General features: G+C 37.4%; 1 protein-coding gene across 9 annotated transcripts in view; it reads left to right on the top strand.

Annotated features, from left to right (window-relative positions):
- Positions 1 to 19,340, top strand: part of SDCCAG8 (SHH signaling and ciliogenesis regulator SDCCAG8) — a 241,883-nt gene that overhangs the window by 106,574 nt on the left and 115,969 nt on the right. For all 9 annotated transcript variants that reach the window (XM_041751159.1, XM_041751175.1, XM_041751144.1 and 6 more), the window contains one exon: positions 9,024 to 9,166. In XM_041751159.1, coding sequence (XP_041607093.1) covers positions 9,024 to 9,166 — 143 coding nt within the window. The remainder of the gene's footprint in view (positions 1 to 9,023; positions 9,167 to 19,340) is intronic.

The raw sequence follows: 19,340 nt of genomic DNA, 5'->3' as shown, positions 1-19,340 counted from the left end.
ACACTTATTTTGGCTGAGAGTTACTTTAGCTCCAGGGAAGTGCCTCTGAATATAAGTGATTAGTTCATACCACTTCCCTTAATGTTAAGAAAAGGCAAACAAACAAACAAACAAACAAAAAACCCTTTTGTTAAAATTTTTTAAAGAACATTTGCTTAGGGGGATCCCTGGGTGGCTCAGTGGTTTGGCGCCTGCCTTGGGCCCAGGGCGTGATCCTGGAGTCCCAGGATCGATTCTCGCATTGGGCTCCCTGTGTGAAGCCTGCTTCTCCCTCTGCCTGTGTCTCTGCCTCTCTCTCTCTCTCTCTCTTCTCTCTTCTCTCTTCTCTCTTTCTGTGTCTCTCATGAATGAATAAATAAAACCTTTAAAAAAATAAAAGGAACATTTGCTTAGAATAAGGATGGATTTAGTAGTCACATTAGAAACAATTAGAAAACTGAAAAGTTTCATGAAAAAGTTACATACTGTATTGGGAAGGCTAAAATAAAAGGTCAATGCCACATTGGTTCTTATGCTAGTGTGGAGTCACTGTGTTGTAAGCAATGGAAACTGTGACCTGAGGCTAAACACACCTCACTCCACTTCTTGAGATCAGCGCCACTAAATTCTCAAAGAGAAATGCTTCTTCAAAGTGAATTTTGGCTGGGGCTTTGCAAATCCCAGTTGTCGTACTTGCTGGTGTGATGTTTGATCAAGGCCATCTGAGTTACACTTCTTCCAATATCTGTTTTCCATTCTGAATTGTAGGTCAAGAGGTTTTTGTTTTGTTTTGTTTTGTTTTTTTGGTCAAGAGGTTTTAGAAAGCATATTACATCATTTCCTCTTTGTCTTAAGACCTAAGAGAGGGAGACCTATGTAGTTTAGTAGAAAGACTGGAGAACTTGAAATCAGACTAACCCACTTTTGGATTTTTTTTTTAAGATCTCATTTATTCATAAGACGCAGAGAGAGAGACAGACAGACAGACAAACAGGCAGACAGGCAGAGGGAAAAGGAGGCTCCACGTAGGGAACCCGATGTGGGACTCAACCCTGGGACTCCAGGATCATGCCCTGGGCCAAAGGCAGGCACAAAACCGCTGAGCCACCCAGGCATCCCAAGACTAACCCACTTTTGAATCCCAGCTCTGCAACTATAGAATCTTGTATAAGTTGCTAAACATCTGAGCACTTCAGCTCTCCCATCTGTAAAACAGGAATAGGATGCTGATTTTGATAAGGTTGTCACAAACACAAAATGAGATTAAAAATACAGAGTGCTACCTGTAGCAATACAAAGACAATGTCTTACACGGGGTAAGCCCTCAAAAATGATGATTGCTGATCACTAATACTATTAGACCTACAATAAAAACATATTAAATCAAAGTTGTGTGCCCTCAACAATGATAACCATGAACAGAACTTCTAGAATGGTAGCAACAGCCTTCCATATCAACTACACTAAGAAGGATAACCAGTTTTGTCCATTTCTAAATGACTTTTTTACCTCCTTTAATATCCTTTTATTCATATAGGCTGGTTTTCTAAGAGTCTAGTTTGGAGAGTGAGTCTTAGAAATACATATTGCTATATTCTAGAGCAGTGTTATCCAATAGAATTTTCTGTGATGGTGAAAATATTTTATACCTGCACTGTCCAGTATGGCAGATATAATCCATATTGAGCACTTAACATGTGATTAATGCAAATGAGGAACTAAACTTTTTATTTTAACTGACTTAAAAATTTTTTAAAGATTTTATTTATTTGTTCATGAGAGACAGAGAGATAGAGGCGCAGAGACACAGGCAGAGGGAGAAGCAGTCTCCATGCAGGGAGCCCGATGTGGGACTCAATCCAGGGTCTCCAGGATCAGGCCCTGGGGTGAAGGCAGTGCTAAACCACTGAGCCACCCGGGCTGCCCCTAATTGACTTAAATTTAAATAGCCAAAAATAATAATAATAATAAATAAATAAATAAATAAATAGCCACAGGTAGCTCGGGTAGCTCCAGACAAAACCTTATTAGTGATTTGGTAAAATCATCCTTAACATTTGTAAGTTAATAGAAATGTCAACCAGCACATACTAAATTTCCAGTAAGTACATTGTTTTTACCCATACAGAACTTGACAGAAACTATTATTCCTCTCCCAAGTTATGTATTGATGTGTTTTGTTTGTTAGTATCATATACAATTTTATTTTCTAAATATATTCTTTGAATTCATCCATTGGTTTTTGAGTGATAAGTTCACATTGTTAAGTCTTGTCATCTTCAAAACCACAAGTTCTTCTCACTCTGCAAGAACTTTGGGTTCTGATCTTCTTACTGTTCTGGTTTTTTTTCCCCTTTTCTCCTTATTCTCTTCCTCACATATACAACGAAGTTATCCTATATTAAAAATTATTAAATGATTTTTAAGTCACATAATGTTTAGTAGCAGGGATAAATCACAACCATTGGATTAAAATCATTCATGTATGCTACTTTCTTTTCAGGTAAAGTTTCTTTTAGGATTAAGATGACATGTAATTTTTCAGATGGGTTTTATGTTCATTTTTCCAGATATTTTTTCTGAATGAGGAAATCAGGAGAAATGTATCATAGAGCTTCTCTTAGTAAGACTCTTTATTTGATTCTACTTAATTTATGTTTAAAAAGTATTTTTTATTTATCAGAAATACACAATGCTTTTCAAATTGCAAGGTTGAGAAAACAATATTATAGTTTGCAACCAAAAGTTTTTTTTAAAGAAGCGTATAGAACAAGAAGGACTAGGACATAGCTGAGCACTTCACACAAAGTAAGGATTAATACTGTCTTATTAAGTGCTAGTTCTATTCAAATGTGTGTGTGTGAGGGGCACCTGGGAAGCTCAGTGGTTGAGCATCTGCCCTTGGCTCAGATCGTGATCCCAAGGTCCTAGGATCAAGTTCCACATCGGGCTCCCCGCAGGGAGCCTGCTTCTCCCTCTGCCTATGTCTCTGCCTCTCTCTCTCCGTGTCTCTCATGAATAAATAAATAAAATCTTTTAAAAAAATTTTAGAAGTGTGTATGTGAAATGTACATGTTTCTGAATTGTGATGTAAAATGGGTTTCTTACCATGATCTTGTTTAAAAAGAAAAGAAAACAAATAAGATTGAAAGTCATTGTTTAACTAATGGTATGGTGTGGAGGAGTAATGTCAGATGATCTGGGTTAAGGCTGAGATTTACTTCTTTGGACAATCATTCAATGTCTTTGATCCTCAACTTTTTTTTTGTATAAACAGGGACAACCACCCTATGTGCTTCATGCAGCTGTTTTAAAGATCAAATAAAATCCTAAGGGAATAGACAGTTTTCATACTCCATATTCCTTTAGAGTGGTTTGTCAATCATTTTCTACTGAAAAAACTCATGGCTTATGATAGCAATCATTTATGCTCATTTTATGAATCTTAAGGTCAACTGAGATTTGGCTAATCTAGGCTTCATTTGACTAGGTGGCTCTGCTTCAGGTTATGGGTTGTAGGTTGTCTGGGCTGTGGCTTGGGTTTGGTTCTGCTCCACACGTATTTATTCTTCAGTCCAGGCAAAAGGGGTAGTAGCTGTCCAGGGCATGCTTTTCTAATAGAGAATCACCACAATACAAGAGCAAAGCCAAAACACATAAACATATGTATGACTTCTGCTTACCTGATAGCCGCAAAAATCCCATTGGCAAAGTGCAATCACATGGCCAAGTCCAAAGTCATTAGGAAGAGATAGTGTATTCCATTTCCAGTGGAAGGGAGATAAAAGTAAAAATTTTCTGAACAATAATGTAAACTATTACATTATCCAAAAAACATTTTTTTTTGTTTACAGCTTCATTCTGGGTTTAAAATAACATTATTTGAAGAAAGCCTTTAGCACAAGGGATTGTCTTAAAATAAACAAGCAGAAAAAAAGGAAATTGAGGCAATATATAATGAGTAGAAGAGAACACTTAAAATACTATAATGTTCTAATAGGTAAGATATTGTATCCATAAGATAAAAATAGCATGCTATGTGAAATAGTGAAAGCAAGAAATATCTCATGGAAATGAAAAATGTGGTAGAAATCTTTTCCCAAATTCAATAGAAACTTTGCAAGATGAAGTCAAGAGAATCTTCCAGAAGTTAGAATAAAAAGATAATGAGACAATGGAAGAAAATTAGATGATAAATGCAATGAAGACAAAATCCATGTCCAGGAGCTTCAAGAGGAGGAAATATTAAAATGTATACATCAAAATATTTTAAAATAATAATAGAAGAGAAATTCCCCAAACTGAAGAGAACAAACCTCTAGATTGAAAAGACCTACTGAAAAGCCAGCACAAAGCATGAAAAAACGTTCATTCCAAGGTCCAATAGTGCAAAATTTCAAAATGGCAGGAGAAAAGAAATTATTATAAAAACTTTCAGAGACAAGCAAATCACAGACCAAGTATTAGGAATCAGAATGGCATAGGACTTTTCAATTGTAATATTGCAATCTTTAAGACAATGGAGTAGCCCCTTAAAAATGCTGAGTAAAAATTAATTTCAACATAGATTTTTATGCCTAGCCAAACTGTCAAGTGTATACATAGAAAAATGATATTTTCAGGCATACAAATACTTTTAAAATATATTATTCATATATTCTTTCTTATGAAAGTTATCTGGAAAACATACTTTAACTAAAACAGGAAGTAAACTGAAAAACAGGATGACTTAACCAGCCAGAAAGCAGGAACCTCTAATAGGATCATGTCTAAGGGTTGACCCAAGACAGAGATCAATGAGGACAGACACAGGCACCAAGAAGGACATATCTAGGAGGAAAATTTTAAAGGAACTGGAAATTTGTCTGATGTGTTTTATTGTTGGAAAAAAATATATTGCTGATGGGTAGTTGACAGATCTGTTTGAACATTGGGGGAAAAAATGTCAGTAACCTAAAACATAAGCTATTAAAAAGTAGGCAATTAATTCCAGAAATAATAAAATCTTGTATAAAAAATTAAAATAAGACTTGTCTCAGGAGTGAATAATATTTCTATAATCATTATAATGTAAATGAACTACTGACTAATGATTTAACCAGAATTGTTAGATGGGAGGATGAGATAGGTCTGTTGAGTGACTTAAATTGTTACTTCTTTACTGTAGGACATCAATGATAATGTCTAATATTGCAAAATGAAGAAATAGCATTATAAGTATGTCCTATAAAATATGAAGATAAATGGGATACCTGGGTGGCTCAGTGGTTAAGTGTCTGCCTTTGGCTCAGGGTGTGATCCTCGGATCTGGGATCAAGTCCCGCATCGGGCTCCTTGCATGGAGCCTGCTTCTCCCTTCATCTAGGTCTTTGTCTCTCTCTCTCTCTTTCTGTGTCTCTCATGAATAAATAAATAAATAAAATCTTTTAAAAAATAAATAAAATAAAATATGAAGATAAGTATCAGAAGAGTGCATAGGGTGGGCCATTGAGGATCAGGCTTAGAGATGGGTGCAGGGTGTAGAGTATGGGCAGTGCCCTTTTTTGTTATGAGCAGTTGAGTACTATTTGACTTAAATCAGGAAATTACCCTGATACGAAAATGTCATAAATAATAAAGTTATGTATGTCCATGTTTAAGAAAAAAAAAATTTACTATGGTATAGAAGACTGTAAATAAATAGTAAAAAAGTCTCTCTTTTTCCCTGTCCTGTGGTTGGTGCGCTTCTCCTAAGAAAGCCACTTTTAACAAATTTCTACTTTTAGTTGTTCTGGTGGTTACATTCATGACTTGAAGTATATCTTTTGGTAAAGTGTAAAGCTATCTGGACTTGTCTTTGCCTAGTTAGCCAAAAGATGGCCACATCAAACTGCATTGTAGACACTGCAGGTTAATGGAGTACTTTGGGATTAATGTACAACTGGCCTCTGAGTGTTGTTGGTCTTTCATCCCAGAACCACTATATACAGCCAAGGGAGTAGTGCTGACCTAGTTGGGTGAGGCAAAGGGTTATCCTGCCAGTGGGAGCATGGCATTTCTGGCAATAGATTCCTCTTCTAACTGTTGGAGTTGGTGCCATGGCAGATTTTCCTGACTCAGGGAGTAAGTGTTGAGCCCTGGTCCAGCTGGTTAGACTATTTGTTGATTTTGATGATCTGCACCAATAAGCTCTTTTTCTGGCCCAGATAATCAGAAGCAGGCAGTAATTTTCCATCTTCTAAGAAAAATGCTTTTTGCATTTTGAAACTATAATAAAGTTTTATTCAGTTTTCATCAAAATTCTGGGGGAAATTTTATTGAACTAAATCAAGAACTGTTTAGTCCTCAATGTAGCCATATATCCTCCTGCAGTCAGTTTTTCTACTTACTGCTCTGCTGTTCTTGAAAGATCAGTAGAGAAAATAATCAGTAATAATAACACTAGCTGTGTTTTATTCAGCTCTGACTATGTGCTGGACACTCTGCTAAGTACTCAGCACCTCATTTAATCTTCCTGATAGCTTTGGGAGCTTGCTACAGCCACCAGTCTCATGTTAGGCTGAAGAATCTTTAACAGTTGAGTGACTTGTCCAAGGTAACAGGGCTGGAAGGTGTTAGAGCTGTGTCTGAAACCCTGATTTGTGTTGACTCTGGGGCCCATGTGTGTTTTGTTTTTCAAGTTTTTATTTAAATTCTAGTTAATGTGGTTTCAAGTGTAGAATTTAGTGATTCATCACTTACGTATAACACCAGTGCTCATCATAGTAAGCAGAGTCCATGTTTTTATTTCTGTGTTTGACTGGCTTTCAGTGTGGCCTCTGACTTTTTATTACATGAGAACAAGAAAGAAAACAGCTGATTTATATTCAAAACCTAATTACCAATAGAAGGTTGTATGTCTCATTATTGTCACATAGTGCTCATAAAAATAGTCACATCTTTTCTTTTTAAGAAATTTTGGGATTTTACACATTTTTCTGTCTTTTTTTGCTATTCTCTTAGTTCGTAATTCTTTGATGTCTCCTGATATCTCTCCTTTTATTTCCATATATTCACCATGTTCCTTTTACATTTATTTGAGGTGTCTCTATTCTCACGTCTGAAATACTGCAACTCTCTTCGTGGTCTCCCTTCTGCCAGTCTCTGCCATCTTAAATTGATCATAAACATGACTCCAGTTATTTTAAAGCTGAGCTACTCTCATTTGGAATATCTGTTTAACCATTAATCTCTCTCCATTATCTATAAAAAAAATACAGCTTTATTAATCTGGAAGTCAAGACCTTTCACAATGAGGTCCCACCTGTTATTCTATGAGTTAGCATGTCCTTACGTTCTTTCCCTCCTTTCTTGCCCATGCTAATAAATCCCTAATCTGACCTATTGAAACACAGATTTTCTCTACTACTCACTTGTTTCTTAAGTGCTTTGTATTTTGATAGTTTTATGTGTGTATGTGTGTGTATGTCTCATTTACCCATCTGAAATGTTAACTCCTAAGTGTAGAGATGAAAGCTTTCTGAGCCCACCATAATACTCAAGTAGTATGGTTTTTTGCATAGAGCAAGCACTGTGTACAAAATTAATGAGTGAATTTTTGAAATTTTAAAGTCAACATATAATTCCAATTCTATGCATATCTGCTTTTGTAAATTTCATAAATGTTAGGTGAATAAAACTTAATAGACTTTTATATTTTTTCATATCTTTATTATATTAAATAATGGGATTAGAAATAAATTGGTATAACTATCAGTTTGAAATATTTTACAAAAACAGATCAGTTTCATTTAATATTCTGATCTGAAAGATATAGAAAATCTACTCTGAATGAAAGTGATAGGCTCATTATTACATAAGTTTTTAAAAATGAAACCATATTTGAGAACTTGTTATAAGTTGTTTTATTAAATTGTGGATAATGCACAGTTTTGATGGAGATAAACTGAATATAGTGTAATAAATGTCAAAAAACAAATAATTGCTTATCTTGCCTAATGTATTAAATGTACTTGGAGAGTGTTCAGCATATTGAGTAATGACAAGAGGAAATTTGAAATGTACTTGATTACTAAGTTTAAAACTCTTTATTAGACATGATTTTGTTTTCCAAAAGGAGATTGCTTTTTTTGTGAATTAAAATTACTTCTTGCTTTCTGTTGAATTTGAAAATGTTTCTACCTTTTACTTTCCCTTTTATTTGCTTTTCTGGTTTTAACAGTCTGATTATTTATCTTTTATTTTTTTAAAAAATTATATATGTTATACGATAAATATTTGTACTTTAGTGTATAAATTATTAAAAACTGTGTTCTATATAAGCTATTTTTGCTTTGGAATATTGAGTTTCAGTAAGATAAGGATAATTTTATCCTGAGACCAAGGAATAAACTATCACAAATTTTCATAGATTTTAGATATTTATATTTATTAATCTTAGAGTGCTTTTGTTACCTTTTTTAGTGCCATTTTAGTGTAAATATTATTTTAGCTCAGAAATCTCATGTACTCTAAAGCTTAAAGGGTCTCGTGCTCTGTTTTTTCCTAAAGTATTTTTTTCCAAATAATGTTGAACATCATAATCATGCCTTCTCTTACAACTCACATTTTTCTAAAAGATGTATTATTTTACCCTTTAATTTGGCTTTCAAAACATCACAATGAAACCATAAATATACCTTTCAGAATAGAATCACATATTGATATAAATCACTACATGGATCTGATCGGATCTCACAAACGAAAATGTTCTATTTTAAAGTGGTGACATTTTTAAGTTCACATTGTTTTTTAAAGGGACTGAAGCTTAAGGATGAAAGTGCAGATTCTCCATTTGACCACTGTCATTTAATCATTTCATTTCTGAAATTAGACGATCCAAAAAACCTCACTAATGTGCATTTTTGGCTGTGTTAATTCCCTTTGTCATAAAATGGAAGCTAGCCTAAATTTTCTAATAATTTTTCATCACAGTAAAACTCATGACAAACCTAAAAATGAGAGCATTTTGAACTCCAGTGCATAGAGTTTACATGGGTGCTTTTTCCCTCTCCTCTCTACCTAAGGAAATCGAGAAATTGAGATTAGAAGTGAGTGAAAGCAAGCAGCACTTGGAACAGGAGCAGCAGAAGGCAGCCCGGGCCAGAGAGGAAAGCCTGAAATTGACAGAACTGCTGAGCGAATCCGAGCACCAACTGCACCTCACCAGGTACTCCCTAATCCCATTACGCGCCAGAGCACCAATTCCATTCCGCTGATTTTTGCCACCGGCTTCCAAACAGTTGTTAGAGTTCGTCTTAGTCATTCAATTCACACACAGCTTTCAGGCATATTAAGAAAAGTGGAGATGTGGTAAGCAAAACACCCAGACATGTGAATGATAAGTGTGGCAGGGAATTACTGATATATTACAAAACCTTCCATCTACAAGGCTCAAATATTTAGGTGGTTCTCTACCAATATAAGCAACACGACATATTTCTCCTACCATCACCACTACCTCTCCTGTTAATTCTGTGTCTAATAAAAATGTTGAACTGAAAGATCCGAGGGATATATTTAGGAAGAGAATCAGATGCTGTCAGTGGTGAAAGAGACAAAGTAAAAGACTTCCTGAAATGCCCGCTGAGATGGGACTAATGGGAGGTAAGGACGCTGAGACCTAAGGAGCTATGAAATTGGGAGAGGAAATTGATTGACACCGTTCATGTTCAGACCATGATTGTAACCGTGCATTTGTGGTTTCAGATTACATGGATTCTGTCACCAAGATACTGCAATGTAATTATTAATGTCGTAGAAATTTAGGGATCATGTAGCTCAGCCCTAGGTTACAAGGAGACATTTTAGATAGCAAGCACTCTATAATTTGCTCTGTGGAAAAGACACACAGACGCGCATACACACAAATGTACAAACACAGAGAAAAATTCAAATAGAGGTTGCAGATATTTTACACTCCCATATAAGTGGTTTCTTCTCACTTCGGGTTTTAGTACAGTTTTTCATATTTCAGATCAAGCGTTTGGGTTTGTTCAGTTCTGAGAGTTTTTCAGTTTTTACAGAGAACTTCATCTAAATACACATGTAAGTTTATGAGCTTTGGTTTGGTTCATAAATTAGAAAAATACTGGTCTTCTAATCATAGTAATATGTTGCATTTAAACTATGAAAGGGGACTGATCCCTTTTACATTAAATATGACAATGTAATTCTGAGCACGGTATGATAACAGATGGAGAAAAGCACCACTTGAACAGCCTGCATTTGGAGAAAAAAAATATTTTAGAGGTTGGTGAACCTCCCAAAGTTTTGGGTTAGTGTTAAGATGCCTCCAGTTCTGTTAAAAATCAAACTTTGTTAAAAACATTTTGTTATGATAATATCCCAAATGGTTTGCCAACTTCCCTTTTAAACAGTGAAAGAGGACCAGAAGAAAGAAAAAGGGAAAAAGCAAGCAAGAAAAATCATTTATACACATGTGATATATCTGGAAAAATCCCAAGAGATAAAACACTTTTATAAGAAGAAACTCCTTAATACTGTAGAATGATAACCGTTCTTTTAACACCCATTCAAAGTATTGTCTTATAGAACTAAGAACGTCATGTTAACATAGTTCCTATGGCTTATTTCATCTCAGAAGTTTCAAAATTTAGCTTTATCATGATAGTTAATAGTTTTTCTTCTGTCAGACTTCTGTTGGGAGACAACCATTTGTGTGCTCAGCACTTATTAAACCACAAAAATAGGACAGCTTTCAGAGTCTCAGTGTGGCTGAGCCTCAGAAAATAAATATTAATGCTGGTTTTGTCCCCTCTGCCATCCTGTCTCATTCAGAGAGTTAATTTCTGAAGTCAGAGTCCTACAGGGAGTTTTTCTGTGCAGTATCAATTTGTACTGTCTGACAAGACCAGTTTCTTGCAAATAGAGCATATTTAAGGTACAGCAACTGCTGAAAATGGGCTAGTGGTAACTAATTCCTTTGTTCTTGAGAAAAACGGTTTTGCTTGGTTCCATAGAAAGCTCTTTCTGTTGAGCTTTATTTACAGCAAGTCTACAAAAATTGAAAACTAGTTTTACGGAAAATAAAACTTAATTACCCATTTTCTGAGTGCAGCACTCTTTTGTAAGCATTTTACATTTAGTCTGTGTTTGTGTTTTATAAAATCCACATTCATAAATTTAAAGATGACAATTAAAAATGCAAAGAACTGCATGTATCTCTCTTTTGTACTGAAAATGTATGTTTGCTGTTGGGCTAAATATTTCTGATATATCTATATATATATATAGATATTTTTTTAAGAGTTTGCATTTCCTAGACAGTCTTTATTGATTCGGTATACTCAAGTATGTGGCTGAGATACATTATGTCTTTCTTTCCCTGTGTAGACCAGCCAAAATAAGTAAATACCACACAGGTAGCTTAGTCTTCACTTAAACATTTCGAATGACATAGTCTAAACAAAGTTTAACATCAAATATGAAAACCACGTTATAAGTAATGATGAAATAAGAATGCAGATCTTCCAGGGCAAAGAAAATTGAAAAACTGGAGTATTAATCTATAGATCATCTGTATCTGAAAGATACATCAGCTATCACTCATCTGTCTTTTCCTCTTTGTTGTCTAATTAGACTTAAAATAGAAGATAGAGGGGCTCCTGGCTGGCTCAGTTGGTAGAACATGTAACTCTTGATCTTGGGGTTGGGAATTTGAGCCCCATGTTGGGCAGAGAGGTTACTTTAAAAAATGGAAAAAACCCAACTGAAAGACCCAACTGGTAAGTTTAACAGTCATTCATTCAACAAATATTTATTGAGCACCTACTATATTTCAAGTACATTACTAGGTTCTTGGGTCGAGAGAAAAAAAAATCATCAAATTCAGTTCTTCCCCTTAGGCTGCTCACACTCTGCTACTGCAGTTACAATCAAGTACCATAATAATGCAGTAATAGAAATAAAGTTACCACAGGAGCACATAGGAAGAAGAATTGGCTCACTGTGCATTGGAGGTGAAGATGACGGGGAAAGCTTTCTGGAAGAGGAGACGTTTGAAGCTGTTTTGATTAATGAGCTCTTCAATAGCAATTCTCAAAATGGAAGAAGATGGGGTGGGTAACCTGGGTGGATGGAGCAATATATACAAAGGCATAAAGATGGGACACACTCAGGTTAGGTATTTGGCAGGGGGTAAGCCTGGAAAGGCAAACAGGGACCAGAGGCAGGGCCTTGTGGTCCATATTCTGGAGTTTTGGCCATTCTGACAGTAATGGGTTACTCTTGATATATTTTAAGCAAGGCTGTTGACATGATCACTTGTTTGGGTCGATGTTCTGACTCAGCAGTGTGGAGAGTAAGTTTGGAGAGCTGATGTAAGAAATAGGAAGACCCGTTAGGGCAGAGTCAGCAACTACAGTCTATAAATATGGCTTGTTGTCTTTTTTTGTCCATGAGCTAAAAATGGTTTTTATATTTTTAAATAGCTGGGGAAGAAAAACACAAAAGAAAAATAATGTTTTGTGACACATAAAAATTATATACCCATAAATAAAGTTTTATAGGACACAGCCATGATTATCCTTTATGCATTATGTATTGGGACTATCATGGCAGAATTGAGTATGGTCCTCAAAGCCTTAAAATATCATCTGGCCCTTTACAGAAACAATTTATCAACCCTTCAGTTAGGAGGCTATGTAATTCAAGTAAGAAAGCAAGAGAGCTTGAACTTTAAGGTGTTCAAATATGGATTTAAGGAAGGTAAATGTAGGGTAATTGAAGACAGATTGCCTGAGAAAGAGATCATTGACTGAGGGACCCCGATCAGAGTATAAGCCCCAGTCCAGGAGCTAGTCATGAAGTCCTGGGCATGGCTTTGCCATTAAAATGGAACGGAAATATCATCTTTAAGAGGCATTTAGAGTAGCAAATGAGAGAGGCCAGAATTAAAGGTGATTCCAGACTTTCTAGCCTGTGTTAACTGAATGAGCCATTAATTCCATTAGGGGACTTAAAAGGAATAACAGAGGAAAATAATACACTGTATTTTGGGAATCAGGTGGAGATGTGCAGAGTAGGCCCAGTGTGAGGAGAAAGTTCAAGGCGTGAGGCACTTTACTAGATGCTTTTACGTAAAGCTACTGGTAGTAGCCAAGGAAATAGGTGAAAACATAAGAGGGTCATGCTCTTAGAATACGAGAGTGGAGCACCACCAGCCAAGGAGACTAAAGGGATCATCAGTCCTAAGAAAAGAATACAGAATGATGTAACAAAGTCACCTGCTTTTCTTAGGGGAGTCCCCGGGCCTCTGAGCATTGAGGAAGCCGAGTTTTAGAATCTTCTCCTGGGCATTCTCCATCTTTGCAACTTTTGACACATAGCTTAATTCTTTGAACCTGCTTGCTTACCTATAAAATGAGGCTATAACCTGATATCTAAGTTTCCATCTAGCTCTAATCATCAGTGATCCTAATGGTGACTGAAGACCCCCCATGACGAAGTGCCCATTTCCCAGTGTTAGGCATTTAATTTGCTTGAAATATTCTTTGTTTAGGATGTTTCCTTAGGGAGCCTCTTGGTGGTTCAGCTGGTTCAGCATCTGTCTCTTGATTTTGGCTTAGGTCATGATCTCAGGGTCCTGAGATTAAGTCCCACATCAGGCTCCATGTTCAGCTGGGAGTCTGCTTGAGATTCTCTTTCCTTCCTCTGCCTTTCCCCCACCCACCCCCTCTAAAATAAATAAATAATTTTTCTTTTTTAAAGGTGTTTTCTTAGTTTGAACTTCAGAGAGATTTTCTGGAGGTATCCTTCAGAGACCTACCATTTACATTCATCATAACTTAGGCTCTGCTAACCTCTCACAAGGGTCATGGACCCTTCTGGTCTTTCTCACCAGGCACTGCCAATTGAATATTCATAAGCACTGTCTTGACTCTGTCACCTGCTCCTGAAACCTTCCCTGGTGTTACACTATTACAGGAGGTTTAGACCACTCATGGGTAACGTTCCAGGACAGGGTCCCAGCCTTCCAGTTTTATCATCATTCTCATGGGCTCATGTCACAAGCCAAATTGCACTTTGGAGCTTTTCTCCCCTTTTGCTATTCCCTACACCTAGAATACCCCTTTGACCTTCTCTAGCCCTATTGTAATCTTACCTTCTTTTCAGGTCTCTCTGAAATCCTGATTTTTCCACTGTAGCCCTCCCAGATGGCCCCACTACCAGAGGAGTGTGTCTCCCTTTGAATCCTCCTTTCCACTCAGAGCTGAAGGCTTAATATCCTGAGTGAATTACTCAAAACAGGGACAATGAAAATCTGAAAAAAATGAGTTAATACTCTGAAGGGTTTTATGTACTTGCTTTTCTTACGTTCTGGAATGTGTTATTCTTCAAATGAGGGATGAGAGGTCTTATTAATGTTCTATTTTTCAGAGCATCTGGCTCAGCCCTTTGCAAAGAATTAGAGCTCAGTAAGTCATTATAGGGATGGCCAATGTACTACAAGTTTATGACTGTTCTTTCAAAGCCCAGTATTAATTAACAAATATATACATATATATGTATATATATATATATATTCTCAAATATATCAGAGTAAAAATGTAAGATGGAGAAAAGATAGAAATAGCTTTTTTCATTTTTAACTTTGTATGCATATACATATTTAAGTATAGCAGAATCAAATGATAGTCATTCTAACAATTCAAGTAGAGTTGGTAAAATATACCATACTCTCACTTAAATATGCTTGCATAAAAACCACACACACACATGCACACACATGCACATGCACACACAGTTCCAAGTTAGCATTCTCAATAATTAAAAGATGATGCCTCTGATAGAAACTTATAGGGTGGTAGGGAAGAAAAAAAAATACACAAAAAGCTGGTAAGATAAATGAAAAGATCCAGAAGGGAGATTCCAGATGAAGTATTACAGGAGCAGAGAGACAGGTAGCCTCTTATTTACAACCTGTCTTCTAAATACCTAAAAGCATCAGTCTCTGAGATTAAGAATGTATCCATCTTAAGATCCGCCTGGTTACCATGCTCATGCAGTACCTCTTTAAAAAAATAAGAACAGAAGTAATGGCTCAGGGCTGTGGCTGTCACTTACGAATCCCTTCTGTGTTCCAAGACTTGAGCTCATTGCTTTTCATTTAGTGTCTCCCACCCCACCCAGAGCTCAAGAGGGTACAGGTTGTTACCTTCCCTGTCTTACAGCTGAGCTAACCAAGGTACAGAGAAGTAAAATGATCCTCTAAGGTCATTTACACAGCTGCCATCTTATAGAAGCAGGTTTTCAACCCCAGCAGCTCGCCTACCAGGCCTATACCATTATCTATCACTCTGGAACTCTGTGTAAATTCCAAGGAAAATGATTAAGACAGTTGTTCCTGAAAGTACAGTTGGAGAAATCAGTAGCATAAATTTATAATTGAAATAAGTGTTAGCTGCCGCCTCATACACTGATATAAATACGTGTCAGTGTGTTTTAGTCCTGTTTTGGGCTTTTCCTAAGAAACTGTGTTGGAGTCAGTTGCCTTAGTCACGTTTTAACATACTACTATCTTACCTTCTTCACTTCATTTTTACTCAAGATGAAAGAGAGGTCTTTCCGACAAAGTGGAAATTCCTTCACATATTTGTTTCTGACATGTCCAAACATTTTTAAAGAGCTACCGGTTTTGACCCCTCTCGTGAGATTACCACTTACATCAATGGGGATAGATTACTTCATGATACAATATATTGGAACAACATATAAACATTTCAAAATGTTTATATGATTGTTGTTGACTACTTATGGAGGCAAACACTCTTCTCCATACCTGCTGTATCTGTATTGAAACATATTCTTACATCCTTTCCTCAGGTCTGAGGAGGTAGAATTACCGCAGGAAGCCTTCTGTTTACTTTAGAGAGAATTTAGAACTTGAGTGGCTCTCAGTGCAAAACAGAAGGGAGACCAACCTGCCATTAAACCTGCAGGTTCCAGCTTACTTCAGCTGAGTTGCCTTTCAAATGTTTATTTTTTCTCTTCCAGAAACTATGTTTTCAGTGATAGGTACTTCAAAGAATCAGCAGGAATCTCAACAAGGCCCAGAGAGTGGATTCTCTGCTCTTCCCTATGGTTGCAATCCACATGGTGGGAAGGTCTAACCTTTGACCTAGAGAGATAATAACCTGAACTGTAGTATTTGTATCTTTCTGAAAGTGAGAAAGGGGGGCACCTAGGTGGGTCAGTCCTTGAAGCATCTGCCTTTGGATCAGGTCATGATGGGATCAAGCCCCACCTTGGGCTCCCCGCTCAGCAGGGAGCCTGCTTCTCCCTCTCCTCCCTGCTCCTGCTATCTCTGTCACTGTCTTCCTCTCTCTCTCAAATAAATAAATAAAATCTTTTTTAAAAAAAAGTGAGAAAGGGTATAACAGAGAGGTCACTGTGTTATCCTGTTATGATGGGTGATTTACTTGGAGAGAGGTGATGAAGTCTTTCTTTGTGCAGCATTGCAGAGTGTTTAGCCTCTGGTACTAAGGGCTATAAATGCTTTCTTGAATGTAGTTGTTACCAGTAGGAGTCAGGACTCTGGTTGAGGTAACAGAAACCCAGAACAGAGGAACTGATTAGCCTGATAACCAGACCGTGTAAAATCCAGACACAGCTGGCCTCAGGCTCTCCTGGAGCAGGGACATGGGGCCGCACCAGGATGCTGTCCTTTTCTGCTGATCCCAGGCTTGACTTTTGTCTGAATGTTGGCTCATTCCTTCAGGTTCTTCCGTACCATGGAGTCACATCCCTCAGTCTGAAATGAAGGTAAAGTCACGATGCCCGTGACTTCAGACTGTAAGAATATGACTCCCTGGCTCCCCTACTTCTGATCACACAGCCACCCCTTGGGTACACACAGTCCTATGCACTGGAGTAAAGGATGAGAGTTACACTGAGCAAAAGAAAGTGCTTTTATTAGGGGAAAAGGGGCCAGGGACTCCTGGGATAATAAACAACAGGCATCCCTTCTCGTCTTTTTTTTTTTTTTTTCTTTTTTTTTTCCTTCTCGACTTTAAAAATATAATTTCGGAATCCCTGGGTGGCGCAGTGGTTTGGCGCCTGCCTTTGGCCTGGGGCGCGATCCTGGAGACCCGGGATCTAGTCCCACATCAGGCTCCCGGTGCATGGAGCCTGCTTCTCCCTCTGCCTGTGTCTCTGCCTCTCTCTCTTTCTCTCTGTGTGTGTGACTATCATAAATAAATAAAGAAAAAAATATAAAAAAAAATAATAAAAAAAATAAAAATATAATCTCTGATTTTTTTCCCTTGACTAGGAACAAAGTGCAAGGGTGGGGGGGAAGAAGAGTACATTTCTGTTCATGTTGGATTGTGAGTGATATTCTCCATTGTCATAATGCTGTAAGGCCAAGGAGGCAGGGTTATTTCTTCACAGGGTGACTTTGTGGTTCTCTTTAGAGAACTCTTAGAATGCAAAAAGAGAGATGTGCAAAAGATGCATTAATGAGCCCCTAGCACTAGCCAAACACCATGCCTGATTCCCAGCAGCAGTGTGATGTGAAATGTGGCCTGTGATGGACTATAAATGATAAGTCTACCATAAATACAAAGATTGAGTGCTTAGAAACTTTTATTTTAAAATGCCATAATATCCAACCAAGTGCATGATCAGTGGACTTTTTCCTTTTTTTTCTGTGTCTTCTAATATTTAAAAAAAATTCTTGTAACTCATTTTGTTCCTATTTTATAAACTCATGCTTTTCAAAAAAAATTTTGAGAAAATAAACTTTTACACAAGAAGTTTGAACTCCCTGCCTTCTCAGTCCTTACAGCAAGCCCAGGGAAGCTGAGGCTTGAAATCATGCAACTGGGAAGGAGGTAAGGCGCCAAGCTGAAGAAGCAGGCTTTGAACCAGGTCTGTCAGAGTCCAGAGCCTCTGCTCTTGAGCTCCTGTTCACAGATAGATGCAAAAATGCATTTCAAAGCTAAGTAGAAATACTCTTTTGATGCAGAATCTCAGTTCATAGTCCAGGAAACAGGTCTCTTGAACCACGTTTGACATCAGGCTACGTCTAGCAAATTCTCTATAAGCATTGCACAACTTTGCCTCTGCTCTTTATTAGTAGGGGCAAATTAAGAAGAAACTGCACTTATTTTCAGATGACAGTTGGCTTAGGTCAAAGAACCAAACTTCCAATCTCTCTTCATTTGGAAAGGGGAGTACAGCATTGACATGTAATTTTGCTATTCCTTGGTGAACTTTTTTTTTTTCCCTCCTGAGTTTTATTGAAGAATTTTTAGCTTCAAGTTTCCATTTAAAAGTTAAGCTTATTTTTTTCTTGTACTCCTTTCATGAATAAATTAAGCAGAGAACGTGTCAAAAATACTTTTAAATGGATATATGTGCAACCAACATCTTCAAGTCTTGAAATAGATGGCCTTGGTACTGTTTTAAATTGCGTCCTCTTTTCTTTCCCCCACCCGGTACCCGAGAGAACGGGCTGTCAGAGAGCCAGGAAGGCAAAGGCGTTTCATTTTGCTCTGGTGGACACCGGGTTGCCTGAGTGCCCTTGCCTCCACCTGTTTGATGGGCTAAGAACCCTGGTCTCGGTGCAGCCCCGGGCGAGAAAGGTCAGAGTCGAGGCTGCCAGAGCATGTGTCTCTGCGGGTGGGCTCTGCCTAACTTTTCCTGGCTCGCTTCTCTCTCGGTTCTGTGAAGCTCAAATGTGTGCGCAATGAAAATCGACACCGGGGATGTCTCTTCTCCCCTGCCACACAGGCCCACAGCCTGGAGCATGGTGGTGGTGGCAGCCAACTCATTTTCTGAAGAAGCCCAGAGGAAACCGAGAAAGGATTGCCCACAGCATTTGCCCGACTCAACAACAATGAACATCAAGTTCAATGCAAATAGAAGGAGAAAAAAAGCAAAAACATAGAACTGTTGTTTTGGTAGCTCTAAGTAAGAATATTTTTTATAAAAGGAAGCTCTGATCTCCAATATTAATTTAAGGTAAATTAAAAAAAAACTTGATGTTTAATTTCTTTTTAAACACCTCTTCCTAATTGGAAGTGTTGGCTAGACCGATTATTGGGTATGACTCACTTGTTATTTGATGTTTCCCTGATACCCACAAGGACATTATACAGTGATTCATTGATGTAAAATGTTGGAATCAAAGCTCATTTTTAGGGTCCCAGGAAATAAAGAGGTTTGGGGGAATATCCAGTTTCCTCAGGGTCCACCCCAGGGCCATCCATGTCCCACCAGGGACTAGGGTCCAATGCAACTAAACACATTTTTAATAAAGCTACTCCTCTGTTAGATTGGCTTAGCAGACAGTACAATTACCTGAATTCAGGAACTCA

This window comes from Vulpes lagopus, chromosome 1 (assembly GCF_018345385.1).
Source record: "Vulpes lagopus strain Blue_001 chromosome 1, ASM1834538v1, whole genome shotgun sequence".
NCBI classification, from domain to species: domain Eukaryota; kingdom Metazoa; phylum Chordata; class Mammalia; order Carnivora; family Canidae; genus Vulpes; species Vulpes lagopus.
This window is presented reverse-complemented; position numbering and strand designations above follow the sequence as displayed.